This window comes from Hemiscyllium ocellatum, chromosome 20 (genome assembly GCF_020745735.1).
Source record: "Hemiscyllium ocellatum isolate sHemOce1 chromosome 20, sHemOce1.pat.X.cur, whole genome shotgun sequence".
NCBI lineage: Eukaryota > Metazoa > Chordata > Chondrichthyes > Orectolobiformes > Hemiscylliidae > Hemiscyllium > Hemiscyllium ocellatum.
This window is the reverse complement of record NC_083420.1, coordinates 23,406,596-23,428,093: the sequence shown is the minus strand read 5'-3', so window position 1 is coordinate 23,428,093 and position 21,498 is coordinate 23,406,596. Positions and strand designations below refer to the sequence as shown.

Genomic DNA, 21,498 nt, shown 5'->3' with positions numbered 1-21,498 from the left:
AGAGGGAAATAAGATGAGCTTTAAGTTTGAAACAGGGATAATATTTTTGGCTTTTTTAAAATTCATTTTCATGGGATGTGGGCTTTGCTGGCTGGCCAGCATTTATTGCCTGTACCTAGTTGCCCTTGAGAAAATGGTGGTGAGCTGCCATTTTGAACCACTGCAGTCCATCTGCTGTGGGTTGACCCACAATGCCTTTCGGGAGCGAATTTCAGGATTTTGACCCAGCGAAAGTGAAGGAACAGTGATATATTTCTAAGTCAGGATGGTGAGTGGTTTAGAGGGGAACTTGAAGGTGGTGGTGTTCCCATACATCTGCTGCTCCTGTCCGAGATGCAAGTGATCATGGGTTTGGAAGGTGCTGTCTGGATTTCTGCAGTGCATACTGTAGGTAGTATATACTACTGCAACTGAGCATTGGTGATGGAGGGAGTGGATGCTTGTGGATGCAATTCTAATTAAACTGGCTGCTTTGTCCTGGACGATGTCAAGTTTCTTAAGTGTTGTTGAGGCTGCATGCATCCGGGCAAGAGGGGAGTATTCAATCACACTCCTGACTTGTGACTTGTAGATAGAAGTGAAAATGAGGACTGTAGATGTTGGAGATCAGAATCAAGGTTAGAGTGCTACTGGAAAAGCACAGCAGGTCAGGCAGCATCTGAGGAGCAGGAAAATCGATGTTTCGGGCAAAAGTCCTCCATTTCTGTTTTTCAGCAGCAGCAGCAACTCGAAGGGCGGCATGCAAGTAGTCCTGTTTGGCTTCATCAGGTTGACACCTCATTTTTAGGTTTGCCTCGAGCTGCTCCTGGCATTCCCTCCTGCACTCTCCATTGAATCAGGCTTAATCCTCTGACTTGATGGTAATGGTTGAGTGAGGGATATGCTGGGCCATGAGGTTGCAGATTGCGCTGGAGTAAAATCCTGCTGCTGTTGATGGCCCACAGTACCTCATGGATGCCAGTCTTGAGTTGCTAGATCTGTTTGAAGTCTGTCCCATTTAACACGGTGATAATGCCAAACAACATAAATGAGGGTTATTCTCAATGTGAAGGCAGAACCACTGCGGTTATCACGCTTACTGATATATCAGATGTATCTGAAACTGGCAGATTGGTAAGGATGAGGTCAAGTATATTTTTCCCTCTTGTTGGTTATTTCACCACCCACTGCAGACCCAGACTAGCAGCTATATTCTTTAGAACCCGACCAGCTTGATCAGTAGTACTGCTGCTGAGGCACTCTTCATGGTGGACATTGAAATCCCCCACCCAGAGTACATGTAATGCTCAATGCTTCCTCTAAGTGTTGTTCAACATGGAGGAGTACTGATTCATTAGCTGAGGGAGGATAGTACATGATAATCACCAGTGTGTTTCCTTGCCTATGCTAACCTGAAGCCATGAAACTTAATGGGGTCCAGAGTCAATGTTGAGAACTCCCAGAGCAACTCCTTCCCAACTACATATTACTGTGCCGCCACCTCTGCTGGGTCTGTCCTGCCAGTGAGACAGGACAAATCCTGGGATGGTGATGGTGGTATTTGAGACATTATCTATAAGGTATGAATCGGTAACTATGACTATGTCAGACTGTTGTTTGACTAGTCTGTGAGACAGGTCTCCCAATTATGGCACTAGCCCCCAGATGTTAGTGAGGAGGACATTGCAAGGTTGACAGGGCTGTTTCTGCTGCCTAGTTCAATGCCTGGTGATCCTTTTCATTTCTTTGAGACTTTGTAGCACCCTATCCGCTTTCCGCGAAGACCATTTCCTCCGCGACTACCTGGTCAGGTCCATGCCTCCCAACAATCCACCCTCCCCTCCTGGCACCTTCCCCTACCGCCGCAGGAATTGCAAAACCTGCGTCCGCACCTCCTCCTTCCACCCCCCACCCCCCCCAAAGGCCATCAAAGTTTCACCTGCACTTCCACACATCATTTATTGTATCCGTTGCTCCCGATGCGGTCTCCTCTACACTGGGGAGACTGGACGCCTTCTCACAGAATGCTTCAGGGAACATCTCCGGGACACCCACACCAATCAACCCCACCGTCCCGTGGCCGAACATTTCAATGCCCCCTCCCACTCTGTCAAGGACATGCAGGTCCTGGGCTTCCACCGCCACTCCCTTACTACTGGACGCATGGAGGAAGATGCCTTATCTTCCGCCTCCGGACTCTTCAACCCCATGGCATCAGTGTGGACCTCACCAATTTCCTCATTTCCCCTCCCCCTACATTACCCCAGTTTCAACCTTCCAGCTCAGCACTGTCCTCATGACCTGTCCCACCAGTCAATCTTCCTTCCCACCTACTCCTTCCAACCTTCTCTCTGACCTATCAACTTTACCTCCACCTTCATCCACTTATTGCACGCTCAGCTACCTTCCCCCCCAGCCCCACTCCCCTCCATTTATCTCTTTCTCATCCTCTTTCCCCCCCCCCCCCCCAGCTGAGGCTCCCAGCCTCATTCCTGATGAATGGCTTTTGCCCGAAACTTCGATTTTCCTGCTCCTTGGATGCTGCCTGACCTGCTGTGCTTTTCCAGCACCACTTCAGTTAGCCTTTTACTCTACCTTTCAAAACTATTCCATTATCCCTTGATTCCCTTAGAGATTGATAGATTTTTGGGTGCTCTCTTATAAGATGCTGTCATTGGGCATATTTATGAGTGAAGAACTGCAACCACCTCATAGTCCTAACTTGCCCCTTTCTTATTTTGAAACCATGACAATGTGTTCTCAATTTCCCAAGAAGAGGAAAAACATAATCTGGTCAACTTTCAAACTCTTGTTTAAAGTAAGAAAAGGTGCAAGCGTGAACTCTTTCATATTTTGTTTTCTGCTGGAACCATCTGGGCTTCTGAAGGTAGGTTCAGTGCCACAAAACCTTCAGTCAAAGGCACTGATATCATGTGGGGAAGGATGGCTACTCGATGTCTTCAAAAAAGAAGTCCAAATATAAAACAAAGAGCTGCGGATGCTGGAGAAACTCAGCAGATCTTGGAGCATCTGTGCAGAGAAAGCAGAGTTAATATTTCGATTCCAATGACCTTGTATCAGAGTAGTCCGTCATACCCTGATAACTTAGCTTGTGCTGTCAGTTAATATTTACAAATACACCTGAGTTAACAACATTTGGGTAGAACGTCGTATTTTTGTCTCTCAAGCTTGCAACAAGCATAACGCTAACTGATGGATAAGTGACTGCATCAGCTTCCCGTCCCCAGACAGGGCGGGGCTCTATCGGAGGGGCGGGGCTGTAGGAGGGGGCGTGGCCTTGTCTGAGCGCGCTGGATGCGAAGGGGCGCGGCTCAGCCCTCGAGGGCCTTGTGAGGTGTTGGAAACGATGACGTTGCCACGTATCCCATGATGCGGAGCGCAGCTGGCCACGTCCCCGGGCCACGTCGTCGCCGCCGCCATTTTGAGGGGGACGGCCGGCGGAGGGAGGAGCTTTTCCAGCTCAGCCGTCGGACGGGCTCTGCTTCGGACTCCCTTTCTGTCTCCTATACCCACACGCTGTCTCTCTCGGCTAACTCGTCATGAATATCTTTCGGCTGGCCGGCGATTTCTCGCATTTAATGGCAATCATCATCCTGCTGCTGAAGATATGGAAGACTCGGTCGTGCGCTGGTAGGTTCCGGATCGCACTTTTCGGTTGCTATGGGGGAAGGAGAAGGTGGGTCGTCAGGCCCCAAGACCGTAAAAGGAGGTGTGAGGGTGCTATTTATTATTTCAAATTGGATAAAATGTCATTTTGGTATTTACCTTAATTACTCTTTTGCTAACAAGTTGCACCATGTGGAAGCGAGTTTGTGTTAATCAGATCACATTTTACGTGATGCCAATAAGATCCTAAAGATGCATGATGGCAATAATCTCTAATTCCAGTGGTTTACTCTTAATACTTGCTGACATGTAGAAAGCGTGTGGGTGGTCTGGAGTGCGGTAACCAGCGTAACCTAGCCACCCGGCCTTGCCCTGGGCTGTTAGTGGAAACCGGCCCCCTCTTCCTGCTGTTGCAGTGGCCTGGGTCGAACAACAACAACTGCTTATGGAGTCCGGTTACCTGACAAAGAACAGGGGTCAGTGAACTCTTTCTCCGCCCCCCCCAAAAAAAAACAGCGCGCGCAAAAGCCACTTCACTACTGTACTACATTGCACCCGTTCCATTTCTGCAGCTGGAGCTCTGATTTTTAAAAAAAAATAAATTCACTGAAGTATTGCAATTGTATTTTTGTTGACCAGGTGTAATAGCTTTGCAAGCACTTCATTCGAAGTTAGTTTCTGTTCGCAAGTTTGCTTTTTCGTCCTACTTTTCTGGCGTGCCTAGAAGATTCAAACCATTGTTTTGTGTTTACATGACGAGTTAACTGTCAAAGTTCATCGATTGCTCAAAAGGCTTTTGTACTGTTTCATCCTATGTTTCATTTCTGCTCTCTTTCCATTGTGTGGCCCTCGGTTTGCCTGTTCTGCTCTGACGTGGCAGCCCATTGTAGGTGTGGTGAGGGAAGGAGCTGCCTTCTCGCACTCTATAAAAGAGAAAATGTGTGCAAATCGAATGTACGTTTTTATCTTCATGTTGGTCAATGTTTAGCATCCATGCCTTTGTGTTGTTTCAGGCATTGTGCCCTGAGAATTAAAAACTGTACGACATTTTGTGAATCCTAATCTTTGTGCTCCCCTTTTGATTGGCACTTGTAACGCATGCGTATAACTTACATCCGATTCGCTAATATTCAAGATGCTTAGGTTTAAAAATGTAGAGACTGTTCAGCTTTCTGCTGCCCCATTTACCTGGGTGTTTTGGTTGACTTGAAAGAGTACAATTGAATGCGAGTACAACTGGAGTTTAATTAACTAAAAATGCAACTAAGTATCAAGTTTCTCGCTGCTTATTTAACTATGGAGAGCTGACCAATAAAGTACTATATTAGTTGGCAGGATTATCTTCGGGTAAATGAATAAAATCTCTGCCCTCGGTGACAGACTATTCTATCCATTCAGGTCTCATCAATGAGCTAGGCTGAACCATCAGACATAAGACTTGTGTAAATCAGGAAACGATTGAGTGTACTACATATAATGTATTTTTTCACAATCATTCATTGCTGAACAAACTTATGCTGGGGTCAGCTGGACCCTGAAGGGCCCCTGCCTACACTCTCTGCTTCACTTTGCAACCTCCCTAATCCTGAATGTGGAAGTTGCATGTGACTTTAAAACCCTAAAAGTCTTGTAGCTTGTCTACATCACTGTATGTTATAATCCATTGCTTTATAGTTTCTCCCTTTGTTACTTTGCTTGCTTCATTCCAGTACAGTGCATCTACCTTGTTTGTCATTTATGTTTAATTTGTGCCTATGTGTGAAGAACTTGGGCAAAAAGACATGTAGGCTCTCCTCTCTGAGAATTTCTAAGGAAGATATTGGAGTCTGATATAGTGCTGAGTCTGCAACTGCACATCAAAATAAAACCAATATAATTTGAACACATATTTAGCTCTAACTTTTGCAGTGCCAGCTAACACATTTAATCAGAGTATGGAGAATATTAACATGCTATTTTGAGAAAAGGATGAAAAAATTAACCTGTTTGTTTTTGATAATATTGTAAAACTGTCTTAATGCATTAACAACAAATTTAAATAACTTGAATGATATGCTTTTAAGCAGGCTGTCTTTTGGTTACCTCAAGGCTGTTTTCTGAGAGAATCTAATGTTTCTGAGCACATTAAGGTTAGGGATTGCAACTCTGACAACCATTGTCTATTTAAAATACAGCCAATTGCAGATTGAAGTACTTTACCTTTTCATAAAACAAATCCTTAAATGTGTTAAATATATTGAATATTTAACACTTTTGGAATATATTGTTGATCTGGAAAATGACGGACAATCGCTATCTACTCCCTCTGTGACCCCTTTTAGAGAACAGCTTTAAACGAAACAGCTCTCAATTGATGTGCCTCTTAAATTAATCAAATAAGGGATTTGCTTGGGGAAGAATATCCTGTCTAATTGAATAGGAAAGTTTACAGCTCTTCCCTACAGTGCTTTATGTCCTTATTATTCATTCATGGGTTGAGGGTGTGGCTGGTCAGGCCAGCATTTATTGCCCATTCCTAATTGCCCAGTTGGCAGTTTAAAGTCAACCATGTTGCAGTGGGTCTGGAGTCACATGTAAACCAGACCATATAAGGATGGCAGATTCTTTAATTACAGTAGTAATTAAGGGATTGAAAAGAGAAAAGAAAAGGCTGTTGGTGAACCAGGTAGGTTTTTGTTTAATAGTTGACAATTAATTCATCATTAGACTCTTAAGCCCAGTTTTTTTTATTGAGTTCAAGTTCCACCATCTGCCATGGTGGGAATTTGAACCAAGGCACCCAGAACATTGTCTGCCCCTCTGGATGAACAGTCCAGCAATAATATCAATAGGCCATTGTCTCTCGTAAAGGTAATGAACTCTAAATCTATAACTTGAAGTTTAGATTTTGAAAATTTTTCATTTATTTTTGTTTTAAAACTGGCTCTGAAAATTTAAAACCGTTGTCTCGTTCCAAAACACACTACTTAGCATTTAAGAGACATTGTTGGGTTTAGCTGCAATTAAGTGAGTCCAGTATTAAATTATTTTATTTACTAAATTGTGTACTTACATATTAGCTGGCAAAAAACATCAGTTTTAAATGTGTCATATTGCATTGTAGATTAATGCACTTATTCCAAGTTCTTTTGGGCCACAGAATGACCAGTGTGAACTATGGGCTCCTTCAAATGTACCTTCAGTTCATGTGATTCTCCCAACTGCTTGACTTCCTTTTTTTCCTCAGTCATCACTAACCTACTCCTTGAGCCTTTATTTTAAGCATTTTTCTCTCTAACAACTATAGTCAATGGCCATCGATTCCACAGTAGGCAAATGTAATTGCAATGTATATTTTTGCTCAGATAAATTAATCTGACAGTTTGGGCCTCTATAGGATTGACAGTTGCTACATCGTGTGCAACTGTTTTATTAGAAAAATTGCATTAATTGTACATATCAAATTGTTTAAATTATATCTGTCCAGCTGTCAAATCATCTTTAAAAGTCCTTGCTCTAATAACTAATTTCTTTTCAAGAAATTCAAGTTCAGCAAGACTCATCAAATTCCACGTATGCTCTTTGGGAAGAGGGTGGGGTAGCTTCTTGTTACATAAAGTTCACACGTACAGATACATTGTAGCATCCAATCAATGAAGCTTGGGTATTAACATCCACTTCTAAAATGAGTTTCAGATTTCTAGGGGTATGTTTGAGTACCATCTTCAGTGTTGCTGTGGAGCACTTCTGGACCCAACTGTGCAATTCGCAATACCTGGTCACAGGTTGAAGCTGCAGATCCGAAACGATAGTTGATACTGTTTTCATTGGTATGGATTCCAAAAGGCAAAGTTCAACAGGGTTTGAAAGGGAATTATTGTTCCCCAATTGATTTGCTGAATATTTTTGAGTCATTTTCCAAGCTAGTTTATGTAAAAGCATCAATTAATTGTATGCTGGTAATGTAATTTGCCCTGTATTATTTTTTATCAACAATTGTGAAGTTGTTGTAACAAACTTATAAGGAGTATTTTTAATGTTAGTGGTTTGGAGTAAATTGTGGGTGTGTTTTGCTACTTTGGACTGCTGTTTGGATTGTCTCATTTCTGGCAACTCTGCAGAATATGGATCAATGAGAATATAAAGTGCACTCACTTGTGACCCACCTTTTTAATAAGCGTTTCTAGTTAACCTTGTCATAGCTGTAGATAGCAGTTTTCTGGTTGTTAGAGATATCTGTTACCATGAGAGTTAAAATCTGAGTTGGAAGATTTGTGGTTTCAGCCCCAAAGCATGCAACCTAAGTTGATTCAAAATACTGCTAAGGGAGTGCTATATTTTTGGATGCCATCTTTTGGATAGAATGTTGAGGCCCTGACTGTCCTCAAGGGTAGATCTAAAAGATTCTACCTTAATGTTTTAAGGAGGACCTAGAGAATTGTCTGTGTCCTGATCAATATTCACCCCTGTCCAACATCATTTCAAAAATTATCTTGCTGGAGTTGAAATGATTTTGAATACTTAGAGGGTGAAATTCATTGGAGAACTGCTTGATTCCACTTTTTTTTTCTTTTGTGGATTACTATATGTCAGTTCCTGTGATTGCTTAATGTAAGAGTTAGATATAATAGCTGATCAAACAGGCAGCTTAATTGCTTGTCATTTCCCTCATGAATATAGTTACAGTTTTTCTTCCAGTAACATCAGGTTTTTAATAAGGAACCTGTGAAATTGAAGTGCTGAGAGAATACTTCTCATGAGAAAGGAAATCCTTAAAGCTTGTTCCAGTTCAAACAGTATGTGCAGCTGAAAGGGATGGTAAAATTACCCAAAACAAAAGGATAACTGCTAGCTTCTGGGACTGCCTGTACACAGGATATAATTGTGCAGGGATACAAAATTTATTTGCATTTGATGCCTGACAGTACATCAAATCAGAGCAACACATGCCCTTGTTATGAAAAGGATTTGAAATTGATTAGAGGAGAAGTATACTGGGGAGGAAAAGTCCCGAATACAGTAAAGGATACTAACTACCTGTAATTATCCTTGTTAAGTAGCTTGGGTTCTAGTTTTTAAATTTTGGGCATGTATTGCTGACTATTAATCCAACACCTTTTTATAGCTTCTGCATTCTCTACTGTCCTAAATCAATATTCTCTATATTTAGCATTAACTGTACGCCCCCAATTTTATAATCCAGTTGCTGTAGAATATTTTTTTCACTTCAACAACTGTTGAAGAAAGTAAGGAAGGTGTATTGTAAATCCTTTGGGGAAAGTCACAAAATGTAACTTTGTCGGGACTGGTTTTGCTTTTCATTAGTTATCCTTCCTGAAGAAGGGCTCATGCCCAAAACGCGATTCTCCTGCTCCTTGGATGCTGCCTGACCTGCTGCGCTTTTCCAGCAACACATTTTCAGCATTAGTTATCTTAATGCCATTATGTACCAAAGGACTTATGTCTGCTCTAGTTCTGGAAGCTAGCCAGATGAGTTTCCATCCTCCTACCTTGATTGCAGATTAAACACTATATAGCCAGAGAACATGCCTCCTCCAACATTCCTAGAAATATAGGACTAGGAGGTGCCAATTGTGATTCCCAAAGCAAATGTTTTCATTACTTTGTCCTCCTCGTTTTAAAATAGATTAGTTTTGTATGTGGAGGAAAAAATGAGGACGGCAGATGCTGGAGATCAGAGTGAAGAGTGTGGTGCTGGAAAACCACAGCAGGTTAGGCAGCATCTGAGGAGCAGGAGAATTGATGTTGACTCTCCTGCTCCTCGGATGTTGCCTGATCTGCTGTGCTTTTCCAGCGCCACAATTAGTTTCAAATGTCTATATATTCTGTATCAGATCTACTTAAAATTTGATTAAATTTATACTGTAGAAAGGTATATAACACGTCCCGTGATAGTTTTGTGTTTTGTTATTATTGCTTTCAACCATACAGGTTTCCTTATTTAGGTGCTGAGGACTATTTGCAGTTAAAAAGAAACATACAGAATATATCCTTTTTGGAGCAAACATTGCAAAATACCATTCTTTTAAATGTTTAAACCACCTGGGAGGTAGTAAATATGCTCGTTGTATACTTTTATTGATAATTGATAATTTTCCACATAGGTGACCGGTATCTTGGCGCTGACGTTTTTCAAAAAGGCTGTACATATATTTGAATTACTTTCATGTATTGTTTGAATGTTTTTATTTGTGCTGTCATTAATGCATGTATGGGACTTTAAGTATTTTTGTCTCATCAAAAAAAAATCCAGTGTTCTTCCAAACTGGGCTGTTACTGCAAAGAGCTGATTTCAATGGTGCAACTTAGCAATGCTTAATGAGCTACACTTCTCAAAGACTTGGGTTATATTTAAATTTCCTGATGTTTTACTCATCAATATTTGCCAAAACTAGATTAATAACAGACCTAAATGTTCTTCAGCATAGACACCGAAATCTTCTTGAATTCTATTTGGTTTTCTTAGTATCACACAGTTCCACTAAATGATGGAGTGAGAGTTTGATAAAACATTTTTGTTTCCAGAGGAGTATGAAAGTGGTCCTTCGACAGTATGTAAGAGCTAGACAGGCCAACATGATAAAAGCAATTGCTTTACCAAATAGACAAAGGAGACAGGATTTGGAGTGGTGCTGGAAAAGCACAGTAGGTCAGGCAGCATCAGAGGAGCAGGGAAAGCAACGTTTTCTGCTCCTCAGTTGCTGCCTGACTTGCTGTGCTTTTCCAGCACCACTCTAATCTAAACTCTGATCTCCAGCATCTGCAGTCCTCAATCTTTAACAGGAAAACATTACCCAGTCTAGAATTGAGCAGATTAGATGTCTAGCCTCTGTGAGTGTGATGCTTTTTCAGTTGAACTGAATTGCATGAATTCTGTTTACTTTAGCCAGCTTTCAGGGATTGGATTGCTTTCCAGGTTAGATATTTGAATGTTGAGGACAAATTGAAATTTGCTGTGATTCCTCTGATCAGCTTTGTCTCCTCCCTGTGCATGAAATCCCATCACAAAGCAAGGCATCTTAAAAACAGCTGATATCTGGAATTATTTCATGATAAGGATGAGCATTGCTGACAGGACTGGCATTTATTGTCCGTACTTCTTGTTAGCAAGATGTACAATATTTGGGAGGAGAGAATGTGAAGAAGTCAAAAGAAGCAGTGGAGTTGAATGTTGAACACTTTATCTGTATTAATGTCCCATGTCATCTTGAGTTTTGATTGAATGGGGTTGAGGATGTTTGAAGTTCAGAATGCTTTCTTTATATAGGCTGCAGCTGGAAATAAAAACAAGCCAAGTTTAATTTATGCTGTTGACCCTGACAGGCATGTTAAGTTTTGAAGTGATTGTACAATGCAAATTACTCCAGTATCATTGCACCGAGAGTTATGAATGCAGTTTTATTGACCCTATGGCTAGAGACAGATAAATGCTAAATTATTTTTGAGATGCTCAATGAAGGAAAATAAACTTATGTTGCTGCTACTGAGAGGTCTGAGTGTGTGTACATCTTAATCCTCTTGGGCTAAATATTCCAGTTTGGTGCAACGTTCCATTCAGCTTGCAGTCTGTTTGCTTCTGTCAACTAATTTTGGAAGTTCAATTACTGTAAACTGACATTGCTTGGCAGCCCATAGGACTACAATGCTGACATCATTAAACGTAAACAAAAATTACTGGAAAATCTCAGCAGGTCAGGCAGCATCTGTGGAGAGAAATCAGTTAATGTTTCAGGTCCAGTGACCCTCCTTCAGAATGGTAGCTGTTAGTATCTTGGTATTTGCATAGCAAACTAGTGATGACCGTTTCACAGCTTAGTTTATGTAGGCCATAGTGAAATTGAATCAAATTAGAAGCTATACAAAAAATGTTCTTCCCATCAATGGAAACAGTGAGAAGATGTTCCTTATCCTAATTTAGTTTTTACTTTGGCTAACCTGAGAAACAACTTGTTTTTCTTTGTGGAGGAGCTGGTGTTAGACTAGGGTGGACAAAGTTAAAAATCACACAACACCAGGTTATAGTCCAACAGGTTTATTTGGAAACATTAGCTTTTGGAGCGCTACTCCTCCTTTAGGTAGTTGTGAAGCAAGACAATAAGACACAATTTATAGTAATTTTAATATCAAAGTATCTGTATCTCTAAATCTCTTGTTCTTTGAATTGCATTCAGAGTTAGAGAATGATTTATTTTTATGTCCAAGGTTTGCGAAAGTCTTAAATCTCTGTTCCTGCCTTAATGCAAATCAATGCCATATGCGTGCAGTGGGCAGATTTTGATTTTCATATGCACATAACCTATTCCAATGCTGTCATCCATCTTTATGTAGATAGTTATAAAGAGACCACTATATTCCATGAACTTGGCTGTGTAGTGTTTCCAACCTACTTAGTGCAGAATAGCACTGTTGGATGACAGTGCACCTTTTAATGTTTTGGATAACCCTATGATCAATTTCAAAATAAGATTTATATTGGGTTGACCTTCTCGTTTTGGGGGAGCCCTCACCCCTGCCCAGTCATGTCATTATTTCACAAAAGGGATCAGATTAAATTCAGTTTTGGAAAATTAAATGTGATTTCCCCTGAGCAAAAATTCTAGTAAGGTGCTACTACATAAATGTAAGTGGAAAATGAAAGGGATTTTGGTCCAATAACACCAAAGCCCATAGCCGTGAGCAATGCAAATTAGATGTTGGAATAAACGAAAATGCTGGTGTTGAGCTAAAATAATGTGGAAATCTTGCCATCTAGGGGCATATGGGATGCTTTATGCAGTATAATTGGCCATAGTACAAAGTATATCATCATCAAAGTAATTTTAGATTTCCCAATGATGCAAATTTGAAATTCTTGCACAATCCTTAGTATTTAGCTTATGCATGCATGCATTTAATTTATTTCAGGTTAAAAATAGGAAAAATTGTTAATTCAAACTGTTATTGCATTTTTGCATTGGTTGATTTTTGTTCCTCCTTTAGGTATCTCCGGGAAGAGTCAGGTTCTGTTTGCATTGGTCTTTCTCACTCGATACCTGGATTTGTTCACTATTTTCATTTCTCTGTACAACAGTTCCATGAAGGTAAGTCTCAGATGGTGGAATGAATACTATTTCAAACGTTTATTTCTAAGCACGGGATGTTTAGGATTACCTCTTTTGCGGTATTGTGCATTGGAACACTTGCCATGAAGTAACAGACCTTTGTCCATCCTCACCATTCCAAAGTTTGTAAGTACTGGCCATGTCCAAGTTTGCGTATTTGAACTCAGCACACAACTTCTGTCTCTCCTATGCGTGTTCTAAGCAAGATGTTCAAAATTTTGCATTTGATGTTTTGAATATTGTTTTGTTCAGTTTATGTCCTAGACTGGCTATATTGAAAACACCTTAGACCATGGTTTTAACTTTTGTATGTCTCCTGCGTTCTTCAAAGATTCCATAGTTTTTAACCTGGAGATACTGCAGGAGACAAGCTTGAAAATCGATGACCTGATTGATAAACATTTAACAAAAATGTACTGAAGTCCAGTGTATTGAATGAACTATGATATTGCTGCAAGCATATTTGTATTGAATCTGGTTGTCTGTCAGCGTGGTCTTTCCAAAGCAGGGGAAAAAATAATGGGTCTCTGAGTTTCTGGGTGCTTACATAAACTTTCAGAATTGCTGAGGATTGCTTGGATCAAGGTTTTTATTACTGTTAATAATTGACCCTTATTTATTTTTTCAAAACAAGGTTATCTACATTTCTTGCTCAGTTGCCACGGTGTACTTGATCTATTTCAAGTTTAAGGCCACCTATGATGGAAACCACGATACGTTCCGTGCTGAATTTCTGGTTGTTCCTGTGGGCGGATTGTCGTTCCTTGTCAATCATGACTTCTCTCCGATGGAGGTAAATGTCTAAATTGCTTTTGGTGATTTCAAACTGTTTCCAAAAGTATTAACTTCTGTTTTTCACCCAGCTTTAAGTACAAACTGTTTGTAGTTTTATTTTTCTGTTTTCTTTTCCAATTGTCTCCATCTATCTGTCCCAGCGGAGGGCATAGATTTGGGATTCTGCCAGGGTATCTTCTTGGACTGGACACGATGTGTAATAGCAGCAAAAATAAACTGTTTTTGGTTATTGTACTTATTAGTAATCTGACTGTTTTGCATCTCTTATTATGGTAGCAGCCTGTAGTGTGGTGTAGAAAAACTAACATTGCTCTAAATGTCCTCCTTTCTTGAGTAACCACTTAATAGCTGGTCCGAGTGTGATTTTTAAATCTTGTTCTGTCATAATGTTTGATCAGCAAGTGAAATATGGTGCAGGCTTATAGAAAGAATGAACAGTAGGACACCTTTGGGAAGGAATGTAACTGTGTACTTGCTCAATCTTGTCTGAGTCTTCAGTCTCAAATTAACATTATTGACTGTTGACTGTCCTGTGAATTGACCTAACAAACCGCTCAACTGCAAAAAAAAACACTTACGCTTTATGGGTAACCAGGGATCTGTAATTAATACCAATGTTGCAGCAACACCAGTCTGAAGGAACCAATTTGGCATTAAAGTCTACTTTTTGTTGTCAGCTCAAAGCCTATTTGCTTTTGAGAAACTTCCTGCCACTGCCATCTTTTAATACATTTATTTTCATGCATTATTACTTAAAATCTTTTGTTAGGTGCTGTTCCTTTGCCCTCCACTGGTGAAGTACAGTTGGGATAGTGAGACTGTAATAATAATTTGGAAGGCAATGGTGTGCAGTGAGGGATTTTGATGGGAAGAGGCTTATCACAGTTTTATGGAATTTTTGTTTTGAAGGATGGAACATTTGGAACAGAACTTTAAGTAAACTTAGAGTTGTCTATGTTTTTAATATCAGAATGTTGTGTTCTATTGGGATGTCTAGCAGCACTAGCATTTAATACGCATCCCTATTTGATATTGAAAAGTGATGGTGAGCTACGTTCTTGAACTTTGTCAGTGTACCCAGGGAGTGCTATTAGAGAGGGAGTACCAGGTTATTGTACCAGTGATGGTGATGGGATTGCAGTTGTTTTAAAGGTGCCTACTGCTCTGGTCCTAGATAATAAAGGTTACAATTTTGAAAAGTGTTGAAGGAATTTTGGGATTACACAAGTCAGCGCTGTTGGATGACAAAAATCTACTGACTTTGTTTGTATGGGTACAAGCAGCATGGAGATGCAATGTGAAATTGTAGCTTAAAGTTTCAAAAAACCTCTCTTCTAGATCCTGTGGACATTCTCTATTTACCTGGAGTCAGTTGCAATTCTCCCCCAGCTCTTCATGATCAGCAAGACAGGTGAAGCAGAGACCATCACGACTCATTATCTCTTCTTTCTCGGCTTGTATCGTGCCCTGTACCTTATCAACTGGATCTGGCGTTTTTACTTTGAGGGTTTCTTTGACCTCATTGCTATTGTTGCTGGCTTGGTTCAGACTATTCTCTACTGCGACTTCTTCTATTTGTACGTCACAAAAGGTGAGGAATAGAATATTTGCATTTTTCCATTCTCCATGTTTCATACAATATACTGTTTGGGAACCCAGTGTTGTGCTTGTGTTTAAGGTGGTGGAAAAAGTGTCGCAAACTTTCTTGATTGAAACCAAAGTGTGCAATTTTGAATCCACTCTGTCCCCAAGCTATCCAACTGCTAGTAAGCACCTTTAATAATCATCACAAATATCTGTAAAATGTAGTCTTGACCCATCAATATTATAATAGATAAAAACATTTTGTCAGATAAGTCATATACAAATTTGATACATGAAAGTTTCATTAACACTTGCAGAACCATTTTAACCAGAGCACAGGCAGCTGAATATGTGAGGTGGTATGTGCAAAGAGGAGTAACCTAATTTAATACCTTACCAAATATATACTGTTTGTTAGCTCTAGAGTATTTGGGCTATGGTTTTGTGCTCTCTTAATATTGCATGTTGTAGCATGAACATGAAATTTGGGTGGAAATATTGGTTCAAGAAATGAAAAATGATAAGCCCAAAGAAGATCTGAAGCTGATTCAAGTCTGACCGTAGAACCTGAGTGGTTAACCTGGGTTGGTATTCCCATACAACAAAGAGGAAGTCATTCCTGGTCAGTGGTGGGTCTTTCAACTAATCACAGGCTGATTTAGGATGGTTGAGATCACATTAGATAACGGAAAGCCATGGCCACTGATTCTCACTCAGCCAACATAGTCATCAAAATGCAATTACCTAGTTATGTTAGTGTGATTTGGAATACAGTTTTAGTTGCATTTGCTTATGTGATACATAGCATACTGCACGCTGAGTACTCATTGTTAAACTTTGCATTTCAGACAGAAGTAGCTGGGGAATTGAAATGCACTTGATGTGCAGAAAAGCCGCAGTTAGTCAGATTGTCATAAAACCACCTCTACTTCACTAATGTCCTTGAGGAAGAAGAACTAATATTTGCCTAGCCTGAACTATGATTTCAGGCTTGCAGCAACACAACTGGTTCTTAACTGCCCTCGTAAATGATCCAATGAGCAGGCTGATGTGATTACTAGACAGTCACTAATGCAAGGAAAAAGCTAATTCAGATGGGCCATTGGGCCAAGGATTAATGATGGAGTTTAGGTTAGATAAACATGAGGTGCTGTATTTTGGAAAGGCAAATCAGGGCAGGGCTTATACACTGAATTGATCAAGTCCGAGGGAGTGTTGCTGAACAGCGAGAGCATGGAGTGAGGGTTTGAAAGTGGAGTTGCAGTTAGATAGGATAGTTAAGAAGGCATTTGGTGTGCCTTTCTTTATTGGTCAGAGCATTGAATATCTGAGTTGGGAGGTAATGTTCCAGCTGTATCGGACATTGGTTAGGCCACTTTTGGAATATTGTGTTCAATTCTGGTTTCCCTGCTGTAGGCAGTACATTGTGAAACCTGAAAGGGTACAGAAAAGATATACAAGAATGTTGTCAGGGTAGGAGAGTTTGAGCTGTAGGGAGAGACTGAGTAGGCAAGGGCTGTTTTCCCTGGAGCATTGGAGGCTGAGGGGTGACCTTAGCACGTTTTAGAAAATCATGAGGGGCATGGATAGGGTAAATAGATGTGGTCTTTTCCCTGGGATAGGGGAGTACAGATCTAGAGGGCATAGGTTTAGGATGAGAGGGGAAAAGATATAAAAGGGACCAAAGGGGTGACTTCACGCAAAGGGTAGTGTGTATGTGTCTAGATTTGAGCTACCAGAGGAAGTGGTGGATGCAAGGACAAGTACAATGTTTGAAAGGCATCTGAATGAGTATTGTATATGAATAGGAAAGGTTGAGAGGGATATGAGCCAGTTGGTGGCAAATGATCTAAATTGTTTTAGGATATTTGGTTGGCATGGATGAGTTGGACCGAAGGGTCTGTTTCCGTGCTGTACATCTCTATGACTTTAATTCATTAAACTATGTTAGTAAACTGGCTGCAATATGGGAATGAAAGATTTAGATCTACTGGTATGCCTGCGTCCATATGTTATGATTTTCCATGTATTACCATAGACTTTCCCAACTTGTCATTGAATCATTGTATTTTCTGAAATTTCAAATTTATATAGCCCATCATCTATTCCTAGGTTGCAAACCAGGAGATAATAAAGACCTTAATCATTGCAACAGTGATATAAATTGTGCAAATTGAAAAGATCTAAAAATTTGGCCAGGAACAGGTAGCATCGTATCTGATGAACTGGAGGCAAGGCTATTAATTTGTTCGATTAAGTATGCTTTGAAAATTGCAGTAATGGGAATGTACAATGAATAACGTCATTTTTCATGTAAAATAAATCTAAAGGTTTGTCTAGACCACCTGATACTCTTGCTCTGGCCCTGCTAGTGAGCCACCTGGTCCTATTCCCAAAACGGCACACTAGCCCTTTCAGAGCGGCAATAAATTCTGATCTTGCTAATAATACCAATGTCTCTCATGAATAAATAAAAAATTATTCCACATTGAAGTAATTAATGGTGAAGCAGTTTGACATGAAGGTTGAGTCAAGGATTTGTCATGGACTTGACAAACCCCCTCAAAATATGTTAAAATAGCCTAACATTTTATTTTTGGGAGGTTGTATTCCAGATGCGTTTCGATTGGTCAAACTGATCTACTTTAAGCAAAACACACTTTATTTTCACACTACAGTTCAGACAAAATATAAACAAGAATTGGCTTAACTGTAACTCTATAAAAATGCTGAACAAATGTGTGTTAACAACTAATTAACTATTCCAGTATAGTACCATCCTATAAACACGCCTTTGGCAAAGGCAAATTCAGTAAAATAGATTCTCTCCTGCAATTCTAGCAGCAGGAAGAGAACCCTAGCTTTTAGGGGGAGGAGGAATAAACGCTTCAACTTCCAGTTTCAAGACCCTAGCAACTGCAGAAAGCTAAAACTGAAATCCTGGTTCTGTGGAGGCTTGACCATTCAGGCAGCTCCTGTTGTTCTAATGTCTTATTTTTTTTAAAAACCGAAGGTGTTAACCTTATTGGCTTTGAGCAGACCACTCTTCATATCTGTCTCAACCTTTTTTTCTTACATGTCTTAAACCATAACACACATTTTTTTAAAACCAATGTGTCTATAAAAGAAACGTTATTGCCTTATAACTTTTCTCTCAATTTTTATTCCTTTTAGTTCTCAAAGGAAAGAAGCTGAGTTTACCAGCTTAAGTGCCAAAGATCATCTACGTTTCTGTCGTTGGTTGCATCCAGGCAGAGGAAGCAGAAAACTTACCAAGAACGTAAGATGCCTGAGACAGAGAGCAAGGGGACACACTTAAGAATTGCATTTAAATGTCAACAGCTGTTCTGTAGTCTGATGGACCACAAACATCAGTTTTCTGTTTTACGCATCTTGCCTTTTTTATTACAGTGTAAAAATATATTTTCTACAAAAGGAATATATACTGAAAGGATGAATTACTTGCAGTGGTTTAAAATAAAATTTACGAGCATAAATTGGAAATACTGAACGTGTTTCCCTTTTAGCTGTTTACAAGGATAAAGTGCAAATTGTTTAAATAAAATTTGAAAATGACCAGTTCAATTGTTTAAACATAGCATCTGATGTGCAAAACTGGTATGTGATTTTTCAACCACTTGCTGTATTTATTTGAATTTGCCAAATTGTTTTGAAGAATTCATTCTTTCCACAGCCCCCCATAAACACTAGAATTTCTTGAGGCTAATATAATTAAATATGCCTTGTTGTCTGGCTGACAAGGTTTCCTTTATTCAATCAGTGGTTAAGCCACCTTCAGATGGAATGCATGTATTCTGTCCTTTGGCATATGTTCTTGTGAACATAGAACATGGAGAATAAAGATTACAGAAACCTTACTAGATGTGCATATTACTGACTGAAGAGTGATTTGGACCTTTTAACATTAGATATTCAAGGGACCATGAGACTGAGTTTAATCTTTGGGATTTTGTTGAACAAATCACTTTTAGAATTGTTGGTCTTCGCTACCACTCTTTTGAAAACATTGGGAGGTTTATCTTGGTTTTTTTTTACACACTAAGCTGTTGCATGATATCTTGTGATACTGCCCCAAATAAACATTTTATGGAAAATGCTTCTGCTTGTTGTATTCTCATATGTCACTATACACTTAATTTAGCTTTCATAGCAAGATATTTCTGAAAGTTATGTGGAAGCTGTGATTTCCAAGCCCCACACTTGTTTGCGAGGAAGCTGCAAGGTTTGGAGAGTCCAAATATTTATCGACGTGTGGTCCTAACTGTCTACAATTCCACACTCAAACTTATCTCCTCATAGCAAAGTCTTAAATACTGTTATTTTGAGTATGTTTATTGATTTATTAATCTACAGTTCCAAATTTGAAAACATGAATTTGATCTTTGACCATAATCTTGCTTCATTTTCTTGTCCTGTTTCCTATATGCTAATTTTAGGATTTGATTTGCAGTGTCCATTTTTAGGGGATGACTGATCTAGGCCAATTATTTTACTAGTCCAACTGGAGGAATAAGAAGCCATTTTTATAGGTTTTCAAGTGCTGCCAGTTTTTGTCTAAATGTGATCTAAGCATTAAGTGAAACAGCATTTTATAACCCCTTTTTATGAAGTAATTGTTTTGATGCTTCAAAGATATTCTCGAACAAAATACCTCTGAGCTAGAAGGCTGGTTCAAGTCTCAACTGCTTCAGAGGTGTTTCATAACATGCCTGAATAGACTTTTTAAAAAATCTCAATGACATCCAGCTACAAGATACTGGGTGCATTTAGTCAAATGCTTGGTCTGAAGTAGGTTTTATGAAATGGCTTAAAAGATGGAAGAGAGACCAAGTCATTGAGAGGGAACTTGATAGTCTTGGCAGCTCAAAAACATGGCTGTCAATGGGAACAGCGTAAATCTTGAAGGGTTGGGGATCTGAGAGGAGCTAGGCTGAATTTTAAAATCAAGGTGTTGTTTGCCCAAGAGTTGTTCAACTCCACCCTGGGTGATGGGTTATAGTATAAAGAAAGGTTGAACAAGTTAGAACTGTTTGAGTGTAATCCAGTGTAATTTAGAAGAAAGAGAGATGATCTTTTGAAACACAAGATTCTGTGTCTGCATAAGGCAGTTAACAAGATGTTTCCTCTTGTAGTGAAAATTAAGCGAATAAAACACAACTTCACTAAAGACATGAAATAAAAACTGAAATTACTGGATAAACCCAGGTTGGACAGCATCTTTGGAAAGAAATCAGGGTTAACATTTGAGTCTAGTGACCCTTCTTGAGTTCCTGAGGGTCTCCCTTTTAGGACAGATTAGAACAAATTGTTCCTGGGTTGTTTAGACTCTGAAATTTTGCAAAAAGTCATGGAGGTAGGGTTTTTAATCAATCTCAGACATTAAATTTGGATTTTTAACAGACCAGGGAGTCTAGGGATATGGAGTTTATACAAGAAAGTGAAACTCAGACCATAACGAGGTAAGCTGTGATTTTATTAATAGTGAAGCAGACTTGGAGCTAAATTGCCTAGTCCTGCTCCCATGTACTAATTGAGAGATAGTGTAAGCCATCAAGCAGAGGGAGGTGGTAAATGAGATGATATGGTGAGCAGGTATGACATTCAGACAAACAACAGAGTTTTGTTTCAACCTTCATGCAACAGTTTGTGCATTTGTTTAGGTAGTTCTCAATGTAAGTAAGTTGGCTCTACTATATTTGTATAGTAAATTATTGCTGGATTGGAGGAGTTTTGATTTTTGAATTGCCAGAAAAAACATGGAATTGCCTGGTCCATACTACAGATAAAACAAATGCAGCAAAGATAAGCTGAGCATTGTTTTGCTCATATAGCAAAATTTCTTTGTGAAAGAATGTGATGTGGTTTGTTGATAAGAAAATCTTTTATTAAAGATGCTTTTTGTGATATCTAACTTTAGTATTACTGTTTTTGGGGTGGCTCAGTGGTTAGCACTGCTGCCTCACAGTACCAGGGTCCCCCAGGTTCGATTCCAGTGTCAGGTGACTGTGCAAACTCCACACAGACATTCTTCCTGTGTCTGCGTGGGTTTCCTCCAGGTGCTCTGCTTTCTTCCTACAGTCCAAAGATATGCAGAGCAGGTGAATTGGCATGCACAATTGCCCCATAATGTTAGATCAGTTAGTCAGAGGGAAATGGGTCTGGATGGGTTACTCTTTGGAGGGTCGGTGTGGACTGGTTGGGCTGAAGGGGCCTGTTTCCACACTGTCGGTAATCTAATCCAAGAAAAAGATATCATTGATGCTGAAAGTCAAAAACAAAATGCTTAATACTAGGTCTTGCTGAACAGACAGCTTTGGAGTCAGCCATTTAGTTTGAGTCTGCTCCACTATTTAACAGAGTAATTTCTGACCAGATTGAGTACCAGGCTGTG

General features: G+C 39.7%; 1 protein-coding gene across 1 annotated transcript; it reads left to right on the top strand.

The window, feature by feature from the left end:
* The first annotated feature begins 3,411 nt into the window (after positions 1–3,411).
* On the top strand, positions 3,412–19,205 carry kdelr2b (KDEL endoplasmic reticulum protein retention receptor 2b). The gene is made up of 5 exons (XM_060840589.1): positions 3,412–3,630; positions 12,586–12,686; positions 13,342–13,500; positions 14,841–15,093; positions 18,261–19,205. Exons 1-5 carry the CDS (start codon positions 3,540–3,542, stop codon positions 18,293–18,295), a joined length of 639 nt encoding a protein of 212 aa, XP_060696572.1. The 5' UTR covers positions 3,412–3,539; the 3' UTR covers positions 18,296–19,205.
* The last annotated feature ends 2,293 nt before the right edge of the window (positions 19,206–21,498 follow it).